The sequence below is a fragment of the Elephas maximus genome, chromosome 9 (genome assembly GCF_024166365.1).
Source record: "Elephas maximus indicus isolate mEleMax1 chromosome 9, mEleMax1 primary haplotype, whole genome shotgun sequence".
Taxonomy (NCBI): Eukaryota; Metazoa; Chordata; class Mammalia; order Proboscidea; family Elephantidae; genus Elephas; species Elephas maximus.
This window is the reverse complement of record NC_064827.1, coordinates 5,541,285-5,565,088: the sequence shown is the minus strand read 5'-3', so window position 1 is coordinate 5,565,088 and position 23,804 is coordinate 5,541,285. Positions and strand designations below refer to the sequence as shown.

The following is a 23,804-nucleotide window of genomic DNA, read 5'->3' as shown; positions in this document are numbered from 1 at the left end:
GTGTGAAAAGAGAAAGAAATGAATGATCAGAGGTGTAGAACTGTTCGCAGAGAGTTTTCAGGCACGCTCCCTTCCCTCTTTCTTTGGTAAATCCTCTTTATTTTATTTATTACTTGACCCAAGAGCAGAGGCGAGTTCAGAGGGCTACTCTGTAACTTTTCTCCTAGTTTGTTTTAGGAAAAGCAAGGTGCTTCCCTTTCTAACGTTTGAGTCACATCCAGTTACTGAGAGCTACTGGTAATACAGCTGTTTAAAATTATGGGTGCGAAGACTATATAGCAGCACAGAAAAATACTTCTAATGTTAGATTACCAAAACTTAAAAAAATTGCAGGTACTCTTTGGTTATAATGCTTTACACCAAGCAAAATCCTGCTTTTTTTTTTTTTAAAGATTAGAAGGAAATCTAGTATACCTAAATATTAATGGTGGTTGTGTTAAATTGGTGAGATTTGGGGGATGTTTTTTCCCATGCCTATTTCTAAGTATCTGAAAATATAATTATTTTACTTCGTAATGGAAAAGTAAAACATTTTTAAAATACCTTATCATTCAGACTGTGAACCAGGAGAGCTATATGTATAGTTGATATTCCTTATGAATTCATATAGTTTACTATGTTTGCGATGTCTTTGACTCCCCACCGCTGTTGTTGTTGTTAGGTGCCGTCGAGTTGGTTCTGACTAATAGTGACCCTACGAACAACAGAATGAAACACTGCCTGGTCCTGAGCCATCCTCACAATCGTTGTTATACTTGAGGTCATTGCTGCAGCCACTGTGTCAGTCCACCTTGATGAGGGGCTTCCTCTTCTCCACTGACCCTGTACTTTGCCAAGCATGATGTCCTTCTTCAGGGACATCCCTCCTGACAACATGTTCAAAGTATGTAAGACGCAGTCTCGCCATCCTTGCTTCTAAGGAGCATTCTGGTTGTACTTCTCCTAAGACAGATTTGTTCATTCTTTTGGCAGTCCACGGTATATTCAGTATTCCTCACCAACACCACAATTCAAAGGCGTCAATTCTTCTTCAGTCTTCCTTACTCATTGTCCAGCTTTTGCATGCATGCAATGCGATTGAAAATACCATGGCTTGGGTCAGATGCACCTTAGTCTTCAAGGTGACATCTTTGCTCTTCAACACCTTAAAGAGGTTCTTTGCAGCAGATTTACCCAATGCAATGCATCTTTTGATTTCTTGACTGCTGCTTCCATGGGTGTTGACTGTGGATCCAAGTAAAATGAAATCCTTGACAACTTCAATCTTTTCTCCGTTTATCATGATGTTGCTTATTGGTCCAGTTGTGAAGATTTTTGTTTTCTTTATGTTTTTTTTTTTTTTTTATGTTGAGGTGTAATCCATACTGAAGGCTGTGGTCTTCAATCTTCATTTGTAAGTGCTTCAAGTCCTCTTCACTTTCATTAAGCAAACTTGTGCCATCTGTATAACCCAGGTTGTTAATGAGTCTTCCTTCAATCCTGATGCCCCATTCTCCTTCATATAGTCCAGCTTCTCGGGTTATTTGCTTAGCATACAGATTGAATAGGTATGGTGAAGGAATACAACCCTGACACACACCTTTCCTGACTTTAAACCAATCAGTATCCCCTTGTTCTGTCCAAACAACTGCCTCTTGATCTATATAAAGGTTCCTCATGAGCACAATTAAGTGTTCTGAAATTCCCGTTCTTCACAATGTTATCCATAATTTGTTATGATCCACACAGTCGAATGCCTTTGCATAGTCATTAAAACACAGTAAACATCCTTCTGGTATTCTCTGCTTTCAGCCAGGATCCATCTTACATCAGCAGTGATATCCGTGGTTCCATGTCCTCTTCTGAAACCGGCCGGATTTCTGGCAGTTCCCTGTCAATATACTGCTGCAGCCGTTTTTGAATGATCTTCAGCAAAATTTTGCTTGTGTGTGATATTAGCATAGTCTTAATTGTTTGTCAAGACTAGGTTGCGTTATCACCTCAGCTCAGTTGCTTTTCCATCCCTATGTGACTTAGTTACAGAACTTGTCCCTTTGGATTTGGGATATTTGTTTGTCTTCTTTTTTTTTTTTTTTTATTAACTTTTATTGAGCTTCAAGTGAACGTTTACACATCAAGTCAGTCTGTCACATATAAGTTAATATACATCTTACTCCTTACTCCCACTTGCTCTCCCCCTAATGAGTCAGCCCTTCCAGTCTCTCCTTTCGTGACAATTTTGCCAGCTTCCAACTCTCTCTATCCTCCCATCCCCCCTCCAGACAGGAGATGCCAACACAGTCTCAAGTGTCCACCTGATATAATTAGCTCACTCTTCATCAGCATCTCTCTCCTACCCACTGTCCAGTCCCTTTCATGTCTGATGAATTGTCTTCGGGGATGGTTCCTGTCTTGTGCCAACAGAAGGTTTGGGGACCATGACCGCCGGGATTCCTCTAGTCACAGTCAGACCAATAAGTATGGTCTTTTTATGAGAATTTGGCGTCTGCATCCCACTGATCTCCTGCTCCCTCAGGGGTTCTCTATTGTGCTCCCTGTGGGGCAGTCATCGATTGTGGCCGGGCACAAACTAGTTCTTCTGATTTCAGGATAATGTAGGTCTCTGGTTCATGTGGCCCTTTCTGTCTCTTGGGCTCTTAGTTGTCGTGTGACCTTGCTGTTCTTCATTCTCCTTTGCTCCAGGTGGGTTGAGACGAATTGATGCATCTTAGATGGCAGCTTGTTAGCATTTAAGACCCCAGACGCCACATTTCAAAGTGGGATGCAGAATGTTTTCATAATAGAATTATTTTGCCAATTGACTTAGAAGTCCCCTTAAACCATGGTTCCCAAACCCCCGCCCTTGCTCTGCTGACCTTTGAAGTATTCATTTTATCCTGGAAACTTCTTTACTTTTGGTCCAGTCCAGTCCAGTTGAGCTGACCTTCCATGTATTGAGTGTTGTCTTTCACTTCACCTAAAGCAGTTCTTATCTGTTAATTAATCAGTAAAAAAACCCTCTCCCTCCCCCCCTCGTAACCACAATAGTATGTGTTCTTCTCAGATTATACTATTTCTCAAGATCTTATAATAGTGGTCTTATACAATATTTGTCCTTTTGCCTCTGACTAATTTCGCTCAGCATAATGCCTTCCAGGTTCCTCCATGTTATGAAATGTTTCAGAGATTCGTCACTGTTCTTTATCGATGCGTAGTATTCCATTGTGTGAATATACCACAATTTATTTACCCATTCATCCGTTGATGGACACCTTGGTTGCTTCCAGCTTTTTGCTGTTGTAAACAGAGCTGCAGTAAACATGGGTGTGCATATATCTGTTTGTGTGAAGGCTCTTGTATCTCTAGGGTATATTCCGAGGAGTGGGATTTCTGTGTTGTATGGTAGTTCTGTTTCTAACTGTTTAAGATAACGCCAGGTAGATTTCCAAAGTGGTTGTACCATTTTACATTCCCACCAGCAGTGTATAAGAGTTCCAATCTCTCCACAGCCTCTCCAACATTTATTATTTTGTGTTTTTTGGATTAATGCCAGCCTTGTTGGAGTGAGATGGAATCTCATCGTAGTTTTAATTTGCATTTCTCTAATGGCTAATGATCGAGAGCATTTTCTCATGTGTCTGTTAGCTGCCTGAATATCTTCTTTAGTGAGGTGTGTGTTCATATCCTTTGCCCACTTCTTGATTGGGTTGTTTGTCTTTTTGTGGTTGAGTTTTGACAGAATCATGTAGATTTTAGAGATCAGGCGCTGGTGGGAGATGTCATAGCTGAAAATTTTTTCCCAGTCTGTAGGTGGTCTTTTTAATCTTTTGGTGAGGCCTTTAGATGAGCATAGGTGTTCGATTTTTAGGAGCTCCCAGTTATCTGGTTTCTCTTCATCATTTTTGGTAATGTTTTGTATTCTGTTTATGCCTTGTATTAGGGCTCCTAAGGTTGTCCCTATTTTTTCTTCCATGATCTTTATCGTTTTAGTCTTTATGTTTAGGTCTTTGATCCACTTGGAGTTAGTTTTTGTGCATGGTGTGAGGTATGGGTCCTGTTTCATTTTTTTGCAAATGGATATCCAATTATGCCAGCACCATTTGTTAAAAAGACTATCTTTTCCCCAATTAACTGACACTGGGCCTTTGTCAAATATGAGCTGCTCATATGTGGATGGATTTATATCTGGGTTCTCAATTCTGTTCCACTGGTCTATGTGCCTGTTGTTGTACCAATACCAGGCTGTTTTGACTACTGTGGCTGTATAATAGGTTCTGAAATCAGGTAGAGTGAGGCCTCCCACTTTCTTCTTCTTTTTCAGTAATGCTTTGCTTATCCGAGGCTTCTTTCCCTTCCATATGAAGTTGGTGATTTGTTTCTCTATCACCTTAAAAAATGGCATTGGAATTTGGATCGGAAGTGCATTGTATGTATAGATGGGTTTTGGTAGAATAGACATTTTTACTATGTTAAGTGTTCCTATCCATGAGCAAGGTATGTTTTTCCACTTAAGTATGTCCTTTTTAATTTCTTATAGTAGAGCTTTGTAGTTTTCTTTGTATAGGTCTTTTACATCCTTGGTAAGATTTATTCCTAAGTATTTTATCTTCTTGGGGGCTACTGTGAGTGGTATTGATTTGGTTATTTCCTCTTCGATGTTTTTTTTGTTGATGTAGAGGAATCCAAGTGATTTTTGTATGTTTATCTTATAACCTGAGACTCTGCCAAACTCTTCTATTAGTTTCAGTAGTTTTCTGGAGGATTCCTTAGGGTTTTCTGTGTATAAGATCATGTCATCTGCAAATAGAGATAGTTTTACTTCCTCGTTGCCAATCCGGATGCCCTTTATTTCTTTGTCTAGCCTAATTGCCCTGGCTAGGACTTCCAACACGATGTTGAATAAGAGCGGTGATAAAGGGCATCCTTGTCTGGCTCCCGTTCTCAAGGGAAATGCTTTCAGGTTCTCTCCATTTAGAGTGATGTTTGCTGTTGGCTTTGCATAGATGCCCTTTATTATGTTGAGGAATTTTCCTTCAATTCCTATTTTGGTGAGAGTTTTTATCATAAAAGGGTGTTGGACTTTGTCAAATGCCTTTTCTGCATCAATTGATAAGATCATGTGGTTTTTGTCTTTTGTTTTATTTATGTGGTGGATTACATTAATGGTTTTTCTGATATTAAACCAGCCTTGCATACCTGGTATAAATCCCACTTGATCAGGGTGAATTATTTTTTTGATATGTTGTTGAATTCTATGGGCTAAAATTTTGTTGAGGATTTTTGCATCTATGTTCATGAGGGATATAGGTCTGTAATTTTCTTTTTTTGTAATGTCTTTACCTGGTTTTGGTATCAGGGAGATGGTGGCTTCATAGAATGAGTTGGGTAGTATTCCGTCATTTTCTATGCTTTGAAATACCTTTAGTAGTAGTGGTGTTAACTCTTCTCTGAAAGTTTGGTAGAACTCTGCAGTGAAGCCATCCGGGCCAGGGCTGTTTTTTGTTGGGAGTTTTTTGATTACCGTTTCAATCTCTTTTTTTGTTATGGGTCTATTTAGTTGTTCTACTTCTGATTGTGTTAGTTTAGGTAGGTAGTGTTTTTCCAGGAATTCGTCCATTTCTTCTAGGTTTGCAAATTTGTTAGAGTACAATTTTTTGTAATAATCTGATATGATTCTTTTAATTTCAATTGGGTCTGTTGTGATGTGGCCCTTCTCGTTTCTTATTTGGCTTATTTGTTTCCTTTCCTGTATTTCTTTGGTTAGTCTGGCCAATGGTTTATCAATTTTGTTAATTTTTTCAAAGAAGCAGCTTTTGGCTTTGTTAATTCTTTCGATTGTTTTTCTGTTCTCTAATTCATTTAGTTCAGCTCTAATTTTTATTATTTGTTTTCTTCTGGTACCTGATGGATTCTTTTGTTGCTCACTTTCTATTTGTTCAGGTTGTAGGGACAGTTCTCTGATTTTGGCTCTTTCTTCTTTTTGTATGTGTGCATTTATCGATATAAATTGGCCTCTGAGCACTGCTTTTGCTGTGTCCCAGAGGTTTTGATAGGACGTATTTTCATTCTCGTTGCATTCTGTGAATTTCTTTGTTCCCTCCTTGATGTCTTCTATAATAACCCAGTCTTTTTTCAGGAGGGTATTGTTCAGTTTCCAAGTATTTGATTTCTTTCCCCTAGTTTTTCTGTTACTGATTTCTAGTTTTATTGCCTTGTGGTCTGAGAAGATGCTTTGTAATATTTCGATGTTTTGGATTCTGCAAAGGTTTGTTTTATGACCTAATATGTGATCTATTCTAGAGAATGTTCCATGTGCGCTAGAAAAAAAAGTATACTTTGCAGCAGTTGGGTGGAGAGTTCTGTATAAGTCAATGAGGTCAAGTTGGTTGATTGTTGTAATTAGGTCTTCTGTGTCTCTGTTGAGCTTCTTACTGGATGTCCTGTCCTTCTCCGAAAGTGGTGTGTTGAAGTCTCCTACTATAATTGTGGAGGTGTCTATCTCACTTTTCAGTTCTTAAAAATTTGATTTATGTATCTTGCAGCCGTCAGTGGGTGCATAAATATTTAATATGGTTATGTCTTCCTGATCAATTGTCCCTTTTACCATTATGTAGTGTCCTTCTTTATCCTTTGTGGTGGATTTAAGTTTAAAGTCTATTTTGTCAGAAATTAATATTGCTACTCCTCTTCTTTTTTGCTTATTGTTTGCTTGATATATTTTTTTCCATCCTTTGAGTTTTAGTTTGTTTGTGTCTCTAAGTCTAAGGTGTGTCTCTTGTAGGCAGCATATAGACGGATCGTGTTTCTTTATCCAGTCCGAGACTCTCTGTCTCTTTATTGGTGCATTTCGTCCATTTACATTCAGCGTAATTATAGATAAATAAGTGTTTAGTGTTGTCATTTTGATGCCTTTTTATGTGTGTTGTTGACAATTTCATTTTTCCACACACTTTTTTGTGCTGAGACGTTTTTCTTAGTAAATTGTGAGATCCTCATTTTTGTAGTGTTTGACTTTATGTTTGTTGAGTCGTTATGTTTTTCTTGGCTTTTATCTTGAGTTATGGAGTTGTTATACCCCTTTGTGGCTACCTTATTATTTACCCCTATTTTTCTAAGTAAAAACCTAACTTGTATTGTTCTGTATCGCCTTGTATCACTCTCCATATGGCAGTTCTTTGCCACCTGTATTTAGTCCCTCTTTTTGATTATTGTGATCTTTTACATATTGACTTCAGTGATTCCCTGTTATGAGCATTTTTTTTTTAATTAATCTTAATTTGTTTTTGTGATTTCCCTATTTGAGTTGATAACAGGATGTTCTGTTTTGTGACCTTGTGTTGTGCTGGTATCTGATATTATTGGTTTTCTGACCAAACAATATCCTTTAGTATTTCTTGTAGCTTTGGTTTGGTGTTTGCAAATTCTCTAAACTTGTGTTTGTCTGTAAATATCTTCATTTCGCCTTCATATTTCAGAGATAGTTTTGCTGGATATATGATCCTTGGCTGGCAGTTTTTCTCCTTCAGTGCTCTGTATATGTCGTCCCATTCCCTTCTTGCCTGCATGGTTTCTGCTGAGTAGTCTGAACTTATTGATTCTCCCTTGAAGGAAACCTTTCTTTTCTCCCTGGCTGCTTTTAAAATTTTCTCTTTATCTTTGGTTTTGGCAAGTTTGATGATAATATGTCTTGGTGTTTTTCTTTTTGGATCAATCTTAAATGGGGTTCGATGAGCATCTTGGATAGATATCCTTTCGTCTTTCATGATGTCAGGGAAGTTTTCTGTCAGGAGATCTTCAACTATTTTCTCTGTGTTTTCTGTCCTCCCTCCCTGTTCTGGGACTCCAATCACCTGCAACTTATCCTTCTTGATAGAGTCCCACATGATTCTTAGGGTTTCTTCATTTTTTTTAATTCTTTTATCTGATTTTTTTTCAGCTATGTTGGTGTTGATTTCCTGGTCCTCCAGGTGTCCCAGTCTGCATTCTAATTGCTCGAGTCTGCTCCTCTGACTTCCTATTGCGTTGTCTAATTCTGTAATTTTATTGTTAATCTTTTGGATTTCTACATGCTGTCTCTCTATGGATTCTTGCAACTTATTAATTTTTCCACTATGTTCTTGAATAATCTTTTTGAGTTCTTTAACAGTTTTATCAGTGTGTTCCTTGGCTTTTTCTGCAGTTTGCCTTATTTCGTTTCTGATGTCTTGAAGCATTATGTAAATTAGTTTTTTATATTCTGTATCTGATAATTCCAGGATTGTATCTTCATTTGGGAAAGATTGATTCTTTTGTTTGGGGGGGTTGTAGAAGCTGTCATGGTCTGCTTCTTTATGTGGTTTGATATGGACTGTTGTCTCCAAGCCATCACTGGGAAACGTGTTTTTCCAGAAAATCCGCTAAAAAAAAATGCAGTCAGATCCCTATCAGAACTGCCTTTGGATTATAACTGCCACCTTGTTCCCTGTATGGATGAAAGTCTGAGATTTGGATCATATATGCTTGGCTGTAGCTGGTTCTGTGTTTTTAGTCCAATTAGGGATGGATTTTTGGTGCCTGGGTTTTTTGTGGTTCCTTCTCTCAGGCCGGAAAAGTGGATTAGGAAAAGACCAAAAGAAAAAAAAAAGTGGGGGGAAAGCAAAGCCGCCGCGGAGCCGGAGCCATTCTCCCTCTGGCTCAGGAAATTCCATTGTTAATGAAGCCGCCTGGGGAGGGTGGGGGACGGATCAGAGAGATAGGAGAGTAGCACCTCGGAATATAGCCAGAGTTGCTTGTCTTGCTTGGAATGACTGTTTTGTCTGCGATTCCTGAGGGTCGTGTCGCCTATGTGTGCTGGCTGTGTGGAGATTGCCCCCTGGGATCTGGCCCGCTGAAGCCACGGTCACATCCTCCGCTGCCAGTCCAAAGCCCAGCATCAAGGTTCCCCTGTTGGGACGCTGCACTCCCAGCTCCAAAACCAGTCGCTGCCTCCCGGGGACTTCTCCCACCGGCTGCATCATCACGCCGCCCGCGCGGACCGGCTGGGCCCCCTCCCGGGGTGAGTTCAGGGGGGTAGGGCTGCGCCCCTTGTTTGCGCCGTCAGCTCCCCTGGGCCCTGACCTAAGCTGGGCTCAAGGTTACCTGACTGGGACGCTGGCTCCAGGCTCCGAAAACAGTCGCTGCTTCTCCGTATTTGTTCGTTTTCCTTCTCTAAATCTGTTTGTTGTTCAGGGTTCGTAGATTGTTATGTATGTGATCCATTCACTTGTTTTTCCGAGTCTTTGTTGCAAGAGGGATCCAAGGTAGCGTCTACCTAGTCCGCCATCTTGGCCCCGCCTCCTTGTCTGTCTTCTTGACAACGCAATCAGTTCTGCCATAATGTGACATATGTGTTTCTAAAACTCCCCGTGCTCTGCAAAATTGTGCAGTAGAAACCATAAGCCTTACAGGAAAAATGGAGTTGGGGCACGACCCTCAAAAACTTTGTGATATTGAAAAAAAAAAGGACAACAAAACCCATATAAGAACAGAACAGTTTTATGAGTCAAATAGCTAAGAATTATATAAAAGCTGCAATAAATATGGTAATTTATCCAGAAAAAGACCTGAAGTTTGCCTGCGGAAGTGGGCGTTGGAAAGATTACAGCTTGTGTTGTTGTGAGGTGGTAGAAGGAGGGTTATCTGAAATCGGACAGAAAGTTGTAACACCACATGTGAAGGGATGAATCTCATAACACGTGGTAAACTGAGGTAGCTGGTAGATGTTTGCTCCGTGCGTATTCTCATTTTGGATCCTGGACTGAGAGAGTACTCCCTATCTGAGACGTGATGTTCACATGGCGGAAGGTAGGAAAACATGAGGGCTGCTAAAAACTTGAAATACGTCCTAATGCCCCTGTTTGGAAGCGGCACACTGTCACTTCTGCTCTGAGTCCATTGGCCAAACCAAGTTATCTGGCCAAGTCAGTGTCAGTACTTGTTTAAGTCTTTGCCCCTGTTTTTGTAGGTTTGTCTGTTTTTCTATTATTGATTTACAAAAACTCTTTATATATGAGTTGGATATATATGTTGTGAATGTCTTTGCTTAGTTTTCAGCATTGCCTGTGTACCCTCTTATATGATGTGTTTTGATGAGCCAAAGTTATTAATTTTAATGAAGTCCAACTTATCAATTTTCCTTTTATGGCTGGTGCTTTTGGTGACTTGTCTGAGAAATATTTTCCTATCCCAGAGTTATGAAGATATGTTCCTGACTTTTATTCCAGAAGCTTGATTACCCTTCACATTCAGATCTATAATCTATCTCATATTAGTTTTAAAATTGGCTGTGAGGTAAGGGCTGTATGTATTTTCTGGTTGCACAGAGGGTGGGTCCCAACTTCGCGTCCCCTCAAATTTGCTCAGATGTTGGGGCTGATGATGTCATACATGCACCAAGAGGGTGCAGAAGGATTTATTACTTGTGTACTGGAACATTCTGAAGAGACCAGGGTAGGCATCCAGACTGGTCCAAAATGGCTTGAAAAAGGGAAGGAGCAAGTGGTTTTGGTGTTTGTTGTGGTTAGGAGATGGGGCCAGGATGAGGGATCCCGTTCACGCACTGGGGTTTGTGTGCTTCGAGCTGGTGTCAGGATGGAATACGCAAGCTGTCTCATTGGTTTGCTCAGATGTGGATAAGAAGGGAAGGATAGGACTTAGAAGTTATCAGCAGTTAATTATCAAAAATGAAGTCAGACACTATTAAAATTCACCCTGGTGTTTGATGACTGAAATGTGCCGTGTTTCATGGGATTGAATTTGAACTTCAGTAAGCCATTACAGCTCTCTACGAGGCCTACAGCTTGAGGCTGGAAAGGGAGGTGAAAGCTGTATTGAATGCCTTGTTCAAGAGCCCAGCATTTTGGAATAATGTAGAATCTCTAAATCCTGATGTGCTTACATCTCATTTATTGCTTCTTCAGAATTCCTTACCCTACTTGCCCCTATAGCTAAATGATTTACCTCTTTACTGTCAAACCAAACCCATTGCCAGTGGGTTAATTCCATGGATAGGCAGCCTGTAGGACTGAGTAGAACAGCCCCATAGGGTTTCCAAGGATGTAAGTCTTTAGAGAAGCAGACTGCTACATCTTTCTCCCACAGAGCAGCCGGTGGGTTTTGAACCACTGAACTTTTGGTTAGCAGCCGATCACTTTAATCACCACGCCTCCAGGGCCAGTTCTCAGCTGTACTTCTGTGTGTGCGTGTATGTGCTTTTTGCTTCTTATTATCGTTGTACTTACCCTCTTGAATTATAATTCTCCAATGACTTCTTTGTTTTCTCTACTACACTGTGAGATCTTTAAAGTTAGGCACTATATTTCCAATACCCTACTCGTGCCTATTGTAGGGTGGGGGCTATGTTAACATTAGGGGAATGACGAGTCATCTTGCTCTAGAATGGTAGGGAACTGCACCAGAATTCTGGTAATTGCTTGGAAAAGAAAAAAAAAACATGTAGAAATGATTTTAATAAGTAAGAATCTACAGAATTTGGACACGGTATACAGGGAAAGAAAGGGAGTTAAAAATGACTCAGGTTTTTTTGAGTTTCTGTCGTCTTTATATAATGTATATCTCAAATCATTCCACAGCTTGTCTGGTATTTGGTCATTAATGTTCAGTGCTTCAGATCTGTTCTTGAGATGGCCTCTAAATTCTGATGGGATATACTAAGGTCACACTTTGGCTCTCATGGATTTGCTCTAATTTTCTTTAGCTTCGGCTTGAACTTGCATAAGAGCACTTGATGGTCTCTTCTGCAGTTGGCCTCCAGCATTGTTCTGACTGACGATGTCGAGCTTCTCCATCATCTCTTTCCACAGATATAGTTGATTGGGTTCCTGTGTGTTCCATCTGGTGAGGTCCATATACATAGTCGCCATTTTATTGTTGAAAAAAAGTGTTTGTTGGTCTACCAAAGTTCTATCATGGAAATCTCTGGCGTTGTTTCTGTCACTAAGGGCATATTTTCCAACTGCTGATCCTTTTTGTTTCCAACTTTCACATTTCACTCACTAGTAATTATCAGTGCATCTTGATTGTACGTTTGATTGATTTCAGACTGCAGAAGTTGCTAAAAACCTTCAATCTCCTTCATCTTTGGCCTTAGTGGTTGGTGGCTCAATTTGAATAATAGTTGTATTAACTAGTCTTCCTTGTAGGTGTATGGATATTACCCTATTACTGGCAGCATTGTACTATAAAAAATAGGATAGATCTTGAAATGTCCTTTTTGATGATGAATGCAATGCCAGTCCTCTTCAAGTTGCCATTCCTGGCATAGTAGAGCATATGATTGTCTGATCCCAAATGGCCAACACCAGTCCATTTTAGCTCACTAATGCCTAGGATATCAATGTTTATATGTTCCATACTTCCAATTTTTCAAGATTCATGCTTCATAGATTCCACATTCCAATTATTAATGGAGGTCTACAGGTGCTTCTTCTTATTTTTTAGTAGTGCCACATCAGCAAATGAAGGTCCTGAGAGCTTGACTTCATCCATGTCACTAAGGTTGACCCTACTTTGAAGAGGCAGATCTTACCCAGTCATATTTTGAGTGCCTTCCAACCTGAGGGACTCATCTTTCAGCACTCTATCAATGTTCCACTGCTATTCATAAGATTTTTACTGGCCAGTTTTTTCAGAAGTAGACTGCCAGGTCCTTCTTCCTTGTCTTAGTCTGCACGCTCTGCTGAAACCTGTCCACCATGGGTGACCCTGCTGGTATTTGAAATACTGGTGGCATAGCTTCCAGCATCACAGTACCTAACTACAACAATGTATCTCAAATACAATGTCGCTGACTTCTTCCTTTCCGGGACAATGCAATTAACATGAGCTACTAACAACAAAATGGACTGAGTATAATGTATAATTAAAGTTTTGGAACAAGGAATCGGTATGACTAAACGTGATGTATGTACAGTCCTTCATCATTTGTCTGCAGGGCTAACGTAGCAATTTTCCTGCTGGTGTGTGTTCTCTTTTTTCTGACCCCTTGGTGCCAGTTGATGTGATGCACATCGATTTCCCTGTTTTGACACCCGTAATTAAGGTATGGAGTCTTATGTTAAAAAACCACTATTCATCATTAAAAAGAAACCTGATGATTCAAGAATTCCAGTTTTGTGTAATTGCTCTATTATTTGAAAATCATGACTTTTGAAAAAAAAATTCTTATCATCATATGCTAAGAATAATGGTTGCATATAAAATTTTATTTGGATGATTACATTTACACAAAATGCTGTCTTTTAGTGGGGCTCTCTTCCCAAGGTCATCTCATAGCACATCTTTTAAAGGCCCTTCCTGAGCAGTTTCATCTCCCGCTTGTGTTTGATCTGCATCGGAAGCACTAGCTGTACCAAATATCTTGTAGGTAGAGGAGAGGATAGTACCTTCTAGGTAGAAGAAGTAGGCACAGAGGGGTGGGATTATGATGGTAACTCCTTGACTGATTAGATGAGTATATTCAAGTTTGTAAGTCTTTTTTCAAGGCACAGTTAGTCTCTATCAAAATAATATTCAGATAAAATAATTATTTGTCAAGTTATTTGAACGGCATTATTTCCTGTCATCTTAAGGTTATTTAAAAATCTTTATGTCATTGTCTGTAGTTTGAAGATGATTTACAAGGTGGACCTTTGTTTTGGTATTGATTAGTACCTCACCCCTTGTTACTTTTTCTTTTTGTCACTTAATGGTCATTAAATAAAAATGAATTTTTATAAAATGAAGTTTCTTCTCTGCTATACTCCTGCCTTCTTTTTCCCCCAGCCTCATCATTTAATCATATATGAGAACACAGTTCACACACACGCACACACGTACAGGAATATATAATTCCTGAAATCTCTTAGCATCAGACCTTGTCTGCATTCAGGAGGAGGGGAGAGAATCCCCATCAGTCCAAAGCTGATTGCTGTGAGGTAGAGGTCAGACATACCTACGCTCTCCAACTTTCCCACCTTTTCTGACACCAGCTGTCCCCGCTACAGCCCTCTGTGCTTCTCTGCTGGGTTTGATAATTCGTTGTAATGGCTACGCAGAACTTACAGACCATACTCACGATTATGTGACTTATTAGGCAAGGAATAAGCTATACAACTCGTGATCAGGATCAACTTGGAAGTAGGAGGACACTGCTCAAGAGACAGGTTAACGTTCTTCAATCAGGACAGCTTCCAGCAAAGACAGCTCTCAGCTGCTTCTCGTGCATGCCCTCAGGCAGGGGCCCATCTCTCAGCTATGCCTACCACTGGGCCTTCTCTCAGCCTCTGCCCTGCTGGGGCAAGTGTTACAGCTCTTTAGCTGCGCCAACAAGTGCCTGGAGACACCCCACTCTGCCAGCAAGCCTCCTACCCAAAGGCACTCAGCTCACTCTTACTCTGTAGCTGGGCAAGCCCACCGTAGCTGCCTTGCGCAGGTCTCCTGGTTCCTGCCCCTCATGTTGCTGCCCTGTCTCGAGCCGTCTCTCACTGTCTTCACCCTTAACAGCTGTCTCAGAGGAGGGACCGTGGGTCCAAAGGGTGCTCTCTGCTTCACCTCTTCTTGATGGTAGTGAGGTCCCTCTCAACCTTTGTAGGTCTAGCCCTTATGTAAGTCTATTCCTTGTCAATTTCAAAGCATAGTCCTCCCACCAGACCATGAACTAACCAATCCCAAATGTAGGTCACACTCACTTAATTTGCATAATAATTGACCAATTCCTGCAAGGTCACTTATTCCCATTGGGTGGTTTTAAGTACTTCATTTGCATAATAGATGGACCAATCCCTTGCAAGATTGTGGCCCAGTAAATCATCTTGGCATAACTACAAACTCAAGTCTAAAAGGATATACATAAAGAGAAACCCATTGTACTGCAATACCCTTGTGTGCTGCTTCCTTTTTCTCATTAAAAAAAAAAAAACACAGACACATTGTGAAAACTCTATCCATGCCAGTTACTTTGGGACTAGCTCATTTTTTTTCAGTCGAATTGGCATGATAGTTCGTGGCATGGGTTGTGCTAGCACAGTTTCATCAAACCCTCTGCCTTGTATTTACATTTCCTTTGTTTGTTTTTCTTTACCACTACAAACCATGTTGTAATAAACATCCTTATGCATATATCCTTCTACACTGCTGCTTTAGGAGTCCAGAGGGCTGGATTGAAGAGGTATTTTAAATTTTTATAGATATTGCTTTTTCAAAATTGGGTAGTATTGCTTTCTCAGAAGCTGTGGTAGCTGTAGCCCAGAATGTGCCTTGGAAGATGGGCCTGGCAACCTGCTTCTGAAAAGTCACAGCCATGAAAACCCTAGGGAATGCAGTTCTGTTTTGTACACGGGGTCACCATGATTCGGAATCAACTTGACGGCAACTATTTGGGTTTTTTTTTTTTTTTTTAATATATGTAAGTAGACAGTTGTTTTAGTCATTTAATTCAAAATTTAAACTTTTGTTGCCAGTACGTCAATTTGATGTCATTTCTGTCTACATTGGAAATAAAGAAAACCATCACTAAGAATAAAAATACTTTTGTTTTCTGTGATGCATATGTTTTTGAATATATGGGATGTTTAAAACTTTTTAAAAAGTATTTATGATTTAATTCAAGTATAGTTAGAGAACATGCTATGTATGATTATTTTCTGGCATTTGTGAAGACTTGTTCTGACTCATGGTTGTGTGTGTAAGAGAGAGAGAGAGTGTTTTATATGTGCTTGAAAGGAATGTCCATTTTTTAATTGTGTGGTTAAGAGCACATAAAGCATTTTAGATCAGTGGCCTCCCAAAATATCTTTGAAAAAAATTATGTACCCATTGCACTCTTTAAGTTGACATTTAAGTTTTTTATTCTAAGTTTAAATAGTGCAAAGGATATCTTTACTGGTGTATTGTATAAAACTTGACGTTTTAAAGTAAAACTGCTATGTTGTTCTTTTTTAAAAAGTACCCAGTGACTTCTAAATATTTTAGTGATTTAATACCCTCAATATCTATTAAAAAAAAAAAAACAAACACACATAAATGGACTCTTACCTCCAGTTATGGGAAACTTGAAAATTTGGGTCAATCCTGGTGCAGAGGACAAAACTGGATAAAATGTTTTTTTTGTTTGTTTGTTTTCAAGCCTCTTGATAGGTTACAGAAATCCTCTTTTAAGAAGTAAAAAAATAAAATATATTTGATTAAGAATTTAGCTGTAAGTGGTGGTGAGCCAAAAGATTTGGACTGCTGCTTCATTCTGTGCTGATTTGAAGAATTGTAGCTTCAACCCATTACTAGGTATAGATGTTATGTGTGCATACTTCTAGCTATCTGTCATCATTTCTCTTTCCGCTCCTTTCCTAGGCATCACACCTGTGTATCATAACATGTTTGCTTTAATGAGTGAAACAGAAAGGATCTGGTATCCGCCCAACCACGTCTTCCACGTAGATGAATCAGCCAGCCACAGTGTACTCTACAGGATAAGGTACTTTCTGCAGTAAGATTGTAAAGTGACTGACTTAATGGTGACAGGGCAAATGGGAGAAATCAGCAAATATATGTTTTAATTGCCAAGTACTTAAAACCAGAGACCAGAACTCATTATTAGCTTGTCATCTTCTTCCTGTAAGACTGTCTCCCTGTTGGAGGAAGTGTCTATGATGAAATGTCTGCTTAGAATGGTCTAAGAGTAAAGCCATCGTGGTGGGATACCGTGTTACCACTTATGGTTATAATTAAAGAAGTAAAAGAGTGATGAGGAAGGCCTTTACTAGCAAAACCCTAAATGTTTTAGAATATTGCTGGTTTCCTATGAAATTTTATGTTTTATACAACAAAATGTGATCTCATATCCCTTCTTTTAAGTGAAATGAGAAAAGATAAGCTATCCAAAAGGAGATTTTATATGATTTTTTTAAAATCCTCCTTCCTATTATTTATGGACTGTTCATTTCCCTTATTGCGTACGTAAGGGTTGTAACAAAAAGAACATAACCATTTGCCATCTAGTTGACTCTGACTCATGGCAGCCCCTTATATGTCAGAGTAGAACTGTATTCCATAGGCTTGTCAATGGCTGATTTTTTAGAGGTAGATTACCTGGTCTGTCTTCTGAGGCGCCTCTGGGTGAACTTGAACCTACAGCCTTTCAGTAAGCAGCCAAGTACATTAACTGATTGCGTTCATTCAGGTACTCCAGCTTGTTTAGTACATGTGAAGCCTAGAGATAATGCCTCACATTTATGATCAATTGAGTTTTAACAAGAGTGCCAAAACAAGTCAGTGGGAAACAAACAGGCTTTTTAACAAATAGTGCTGAGATGTCTGGATATCCACATGCAGAAGAAGGAAGTTGGACCATTGTCTCATACTGTATATACTCAAAAAAAAAAAAAAAAAAAACTTTAAATGGACTATAGACCTAGAATTCAGAACTTAAACTTTAAAACTCTTGGAAGACAACTGTTGGTCTCTACTCAAATGGAGCAAAAGAGAATGAAGGAAATCAAAGGCTCAAAGAAGAAACTAGCCTATGGGACTGATAGCCCACATGGACCACAGCCGCTTCTAACCTGAGACCGGAAGAACTAGGTGGTACCTGGTTACCATTCCAGACTGGGCCACAGTGGAAGGTCTTGTAGAGAATGGGAGAAAAATGTAGAACAAAACTCAAATTCTTAAAAAAGGCCAGACCTACCGAACAATGGGCTTAAGCATAACAATGATTGTGAGGATGGCTCAGGACCAGGCAGTGTTTCACTCTGTTGTACATAAGGTCGCTGTGAGTCAGAACTGGCTCAATGGGACCTAACAGCAACAACAACTGACCAATAGAGACTAGAGGAACCCCCAAGACTATCGTTCTGTGATACCCTTTGAACTTGGAATTGAAGCTATTTCAGCAGGTCACCTTTCAGCCAAATAATAAATTGGTTTATAAAATAAACGATATAACCTGAGAGTAATGTGCGCCCTCGAACAATTAACTATATGATAGCAAATCGTTAACATTTACCCAAAAGCAAAGATGAGAAGACAATGAGGGAAAGGGAAACTAGATCAATGGAAACAGAACAAACAGAATGGAAGTGATGAGAGAATGCTGACACACTGTGAAAGCTGTAGCCAATGCTATGGAACAATTTTTATAACACCTGTTAAAGGGGAAACTAATTTTCTGTGTAAACTTTGAACTAAAACACAATAAAATATTTTTTAAAAACTCTTAGAAGAAAACATAGGAGTAAATCTTTATGACCTTGGATTAAGTAGTGGTTTCTTAGATATGACACCAAAAACCCAAGCGACCTATATATACATGTACATAATACATATGTAGGTACTCACTCGTCTATGCCAAGAAATGTGGAAGACAGCTGACTGGAAGAGATCCATATTTATGCCTATTCCCAAGAGAGGTGATACAGCGGAATGTGGAATTTATAGAACAATATTATTAATATCACACGCAAGCAAAATTCCGCTGAAGATCATTCAAAAACGGCTGCAGCAGTGTATTGACAGGGAACTGCCAGAAATTCAGGCCGGTTTCAGAAGAGGACATGGAACTAGGGATATCATTGCTGATATCAGATGGATCCTGGCTGAAAGCAGAGAATACCAGAAGGATGTTTACCTGTGTTTTATTGACTATGCAAATCCGAGAAGCTGGACTATATGAAGGAGAACGGGGCATCAGGATTGGAGGAAGACTCATTAACAACCTGCGTTATGCAGACGACACAACCTTGATTGCTGAAAGTGAAAAAGGCTTGAAGCACTTACTAATGAATATCAAGAACCACAGCCTTCCGTATGGATTGCACCTCAACGTAAAGAAAACAAAAATCCTCACAACTGGACCAATGAGCAACATCATGATAAATGGAGAAAAGATTGAAGTTGTCAAGGATTTCATTTTACTTGGATCTGCAATCAACAGCCATGGAAGCAGCAGTCAAGAAATCAAAAGACTCATTGCATTGGGTAAATCAGCTGCAAAGGACCTCTTTAAAGTGTTGAAGAGCAAAGATGTCACCTTGAAGACTAAGGTGCGCCTGACCCAAGCCATGGTGTTTTCAGTCGCATCATATGCATATGAAAGCTGTACAATGAATAAGGGAGACCGAAGAAGAATTGACGCCTTCGAATTGTGGTGTTAGCGAAGAATATTGAATATACCGTGGACTGCCAGAAGAATGAACAAATCTGCCTTGGAAGTACAACCAGAATGCTCCTTAGAAGCAAAGATGGTGAGGCTGCATCTTACATACTTTGGACATGTTGTCAGGAGGGATCAGTCCCTGGAGAAGGACATCATGCTTGGCAGAGTACAGGGTCAGCGGAAAAGAGAAAGGCCCTCAACAAGGTGGACTGACACAGTGGCCCCAACAATGGGCTCAAGCATAACGATTATGAGCAGCCATAGCTTTCAACCACTGTGCCATCAGGGTTTCAATCATATATATATATATATATGTGTAAAAAAAAAAAAAAATTTTGTGTATATATATATAAATTGGATTTTATCAAAATTAAAATCTTTGATGCTTCAAAGGACACTATCAAGAAAGTAAAAAGACAGTCCACAGAATTGGCAAAAATATTTACAATATAAAAGTTTTGTATGCAGAATACATTAAGAACTTTTATAGCTCAAGAATAAGAAGACAAAAGCCCGATTAGAAAATAGGGAAAGGATTTGAGTAGTCGTTTCTCCAAAGATGACGTACAGATGGCCAATAAGCATGTGAAGAGATGCTCAACATCGGTAGTCGTTAGGGAAATGAAAATCAAAAGTACAATGAGATACCACTTCACACCCACTCCAGAAACCAAAACCCATGGCCACTGAGTCAATTCCGACTTACAGCGACCCTGTAGAACAGAGTAGCGCTGCCCCGTAGGGTTTCCAAAGCAGTAATCTTTACGGAAGCAGATTGCCAGGTCTTTCTCCCACGGAGCAGTTGGTGGGTTCGAACCACTGACCTTTTGTTTAGCAACCGAGTGCTTAACCACTGTACCACCAGGGCACCTTTCACACCCCCTAGGATGGCTAAAATTAAAAAAGGTAGACAATAACGTGTTGCTGAAGATGTGGAGAAATTGGAACCTTCATTTTTATTGCTGGTGGGAATGTAAGATAGTGCTGCTGCTTTGGAAAACATTTTAGCAGTTCCTCAAAAAGTTACCATATGACCCAGCAGTTCTATTTCTAGGCATATGTGCAAGAGTACATCTAAAAAAAAAAAAAAAATCCTTGAATATGACTGTTGATAGCGGCATTATTCATAGTAACCAAAAATGGCAACAGTCAAATGTCCATCAAGTCACAAATGAATAAGCAACATGCGGTGCGTCCGTAGAACAGCATGTAATTAAATTAGTGATAAAAAGGAGGAAAACACTGTTACCTGCAGTGGCATGGGTGAGCCTTAGAAACAGGGTGCCGAACGAGAGAAGTCAGGCAGACTGGCCATATAGTGTGTGATTCCATTTAGGCGACATGTCCAGAGTAGGCAAATTTACAGAAGCAGAAGATCAACTGTTGCTTAGTGCTGAGGAGTGGATAGTGGGAATTCAGGTGACTCCTCGTGGGTATGGAGTTTCTTTTAGGGGAGATAAAATGTTCTAAAATTAGATTATGGTGGTGTTTGTACAACCCTGTGAATACACTAAAAAAAAAAAAAATCCATTGAATTTTACATTCCTTTGAACTTAATGGTATGTGAATTAAATCTCAATAAAGCTGGTATTAAAAAAAAATCCATGGTATTTTTTGGTTCTTTGAAGAAGGTTTTAACCTCCATTTTTTCAAAAGAGGCAATTATTTGTTTTCGTACCCAATCACCATTTTTAGATTCCTTTACTGATGTTAATGGATTTTGACTCTTAAAAAACTTTTTGTTAGTGTTTAATTTCTACATCTGTTTTACATTATTGATGCTACATGCTATGCATGGAAGACAATATATTGATTTTTCATTTACTTGTATTCCTTGTGGAGTCCCTGAGTGAAGCAAATGGTTAACATGCTCAGCTGCTAAGGCTGGTGGTTCAAGAGGTGCCTTGGAGGAAAGGCCTGGCAATCTACTTCCAAAAATTTATCCACTGAAAACCCTGTGGAGAACAGTTCCACTCTCACATGCATGAGGTTGCTGTGACTTGGAATCAACTCAACAGCATCTGATTTTTTTTTTTTTAAACTGGTTCTGCATTCCTTGTGTTTTATGCATTTACTATTATCGTGGTCTAATCCAGATTTGGAAACCCTGGTGGCACAGTGGTTAAGACCTACAGCTGCTAGCCAAAAAGTAGGCAGTTCGAATCCACCAGGCGCTCCTTGGAAACCATATGGGGTACTCTGTCCTATAGGGTTGCTATGGGTCGGAATCGACTCGATGGCTATGGGTTTGGTGTTTTTTTGGGTTTAATCCAGATTTCTGTTTGTCCCTATATTGTATTCAGCACTGTTAAGTGTGTTTTCTAATGCTGGGGTAGTATTTTTCAACATGCTGCAAGTGGACGTATATGTGTAGCATGTTCATAGGACGTATTATATGTAGCATGTTCATATTTGAACTATTGGGAGGTTGACTGAGTGCTTTCATTGTCTTGTAGGTTTTACTTTCCTCACTGGTATTGTAACGGCAGCAACAGAACCTATCGGTATGGAATAGCTCGAGGTGCTGAAGCTCCTCTCCTGGATGACTTTGTCATGTCTTACCTGTTTGCTCAGGTATGATTGTATTACCTTATTTGTTCTCGTGTTAAACCATAAATATCTTGCCACTTAGACTATCTCCTAATCATTAAAGTTTCACATATGAGAAAACTGCTGTTCCACCTTGTACAGCAGGTACAGTGAGGTGGCAAAATTGAGTCTTTTTAGCACTAATTTTTAATCGCATGGTTTATGGGTAATAGAATCTATTTTATAAATATACCTTGATGTGATCCTTTTGGTTTTTCTCTTTTCTATTTTAGAACTTTAGACCATTTTAAGAATTTCACAAAGTGTGGACTGTTTTACAGTGTGGCTCATGTAGACATAGTAGCTGGACTGTAAGACAGTAAAGCATCTTCACAGAACTTTTTTTTTTTATTCTTGGGCAATTCGAGACTTAAATAGCAGGTTGTGTAATGTAAAGTGAAATGTAAAGAAAGTAGGCAACTGTATAAAAAGTCAGCCGCTGTAGCCTGTGTAGCTCTTCACGGGAGGGTGACTGGATGTCAATAATGAGTCTGAGAGCCCTGTTCCAGTCATTTATTAATGCTGTTATGTGACATTTGTGACGTGTGTTTGAATATTTTATAAAACTTTCTTGTCTATGACCTTGATTTAAGCAGTTGTTGAAATGTTTTGTCACTAAATACCTTTAGCCTTTATGTGCTGTTGAACTAGCATGAGGGGAAACTAAAGAAAGGTGAAGATAGGCTCTTGGTATCCCCAGGTGTCAGATTAAGGAGTTTTAAACCTGCTTTGCTAATACTGTGGGAAATAACCCCACAGATTCTCAGGGCTCACATTTCCAGGCAGCTTAGCAGTGCTAGTTCAGTTTGTGAGCGACATGTTGAAAAATACTTCTCTACTGGGATATGAGACCAACCAATTTTTATACAACTTCCTGTATAAAAGCCTCAGAAGCCATTATAAAAAGAGACAGGCCTCTGAGAACTGCTTCCTGTAGGTTAGGACCTTCTGCTGCTTTTATGACAGCGTTATGTTCTTTTGCTGCCAGACTGGTTCATTTTGGTGTCTTGCTAGCTAAAACAAAACAAATAAAACAACCCAAACCTGTCGCCATCAAGTCCATTTTGACTCAGAGTGACCCTATAGGACAGAGGAGCACTGCCCCACAGGGTTTCTAAGGCTGTCATCTTTACGAAAACAGATTGGCATGGTAGCTAAGTCCCGTTGATAAAGCAAGGTTTTCTAAACTATCCAGCCAACTACTTTAGCCTAGTATTAATTAACTAACATTAGTTAATTAATTCTCATGCTTTTGGTATAGAAAAATAATATAATTTCAGAATATTCGATTTTGTCCTTTTGGAGGATCGTCTTGTCTATGATGGCAAAGTAATTTCATAATAGAATCCAAAATTGTATCTAGATAGTACTGGAGGCAATTTTATATTTCTTAATGTTTCTCCTTCTTTAAATCTACTGACTTATTCTCGGATTGTTCTGGTATAAGGTTAGAGTATATGAGTGTTATAGGCTATTTGACAGATTTGACCAGTGGCATTATCGAAGTGTGAGAATATGTTGACATCTGTAAGTAACTGAAAAATAGGTAAGCCATTAAAATGTCTTTAAAGTATTGAAAACAGTATTTTTAGAAAGACTGATTTGGAAAAGTTAAGCAAATTAAAAGTGAGATGCCGTTTTAAAGCTTAGTTTCTTCTGGGGATTAATTGACTTTATATCTTTATATCATCAAATATGGCTACTTAGCAGATAAACTGTTGGCGTGTCAATAATTTTTAATTAATTCGTATCTACTGAATCAAAGGAGCCCTGGTGGCGTAGTGGTTTAGAACTTACCTGCTAACCAAAAGCTTGGCAGTTTGAATCCACCAGCCACTCTTTGGAAACCCTGTGGGGAAGTTCTGCTCTGTCCAGTAGGGCCACTATGAGTCGGAATCGACTCAGTGGTAATGGATATTTTTGGTTAGTCAACCAAAAATTATATTTATTCCATTTTCTTTTTTTGGGTCATTTTTGATTTTGTGTCTATTTCTGTATTTTCTTATTTGGCTGGCCGAATGCAGATGCAAATTTCTTGTTTACAGTGCTGCTTTAGACACCCAGATGAAAG

The 23,804-nt window shown here is 39.3% G+C and overlaps 1 protein-coding gene across 3 annotated transcripts in view; it reads left to right on the top strand.

Annotated features, from left to right (window-relative positions):
• The window catches only part of JAK2 (Janus kinase 2), a 99,981-nt gene that overhangs the window by 40,470 nt on the left and 35,707 nt on the right, over positions 1-23,804 (top strand). For all 3 annotated transcript variants that reach the window (XM_049895144.1, XM_049895146.1, XM_049895147.1), the window contains 2 exons: positions 16,342-16,465; positions 21,601-21,718. In XM_049895144.1, coding sequence (XP_049751101.1) covers positions 16,342-16,465; positions 21,601-21,718 — 242 coding nt within the window. The remainder of the gene's footprint in view (positions 1-16,341; positions 16,466-21,600; positions 21,719-23,804) is intronic.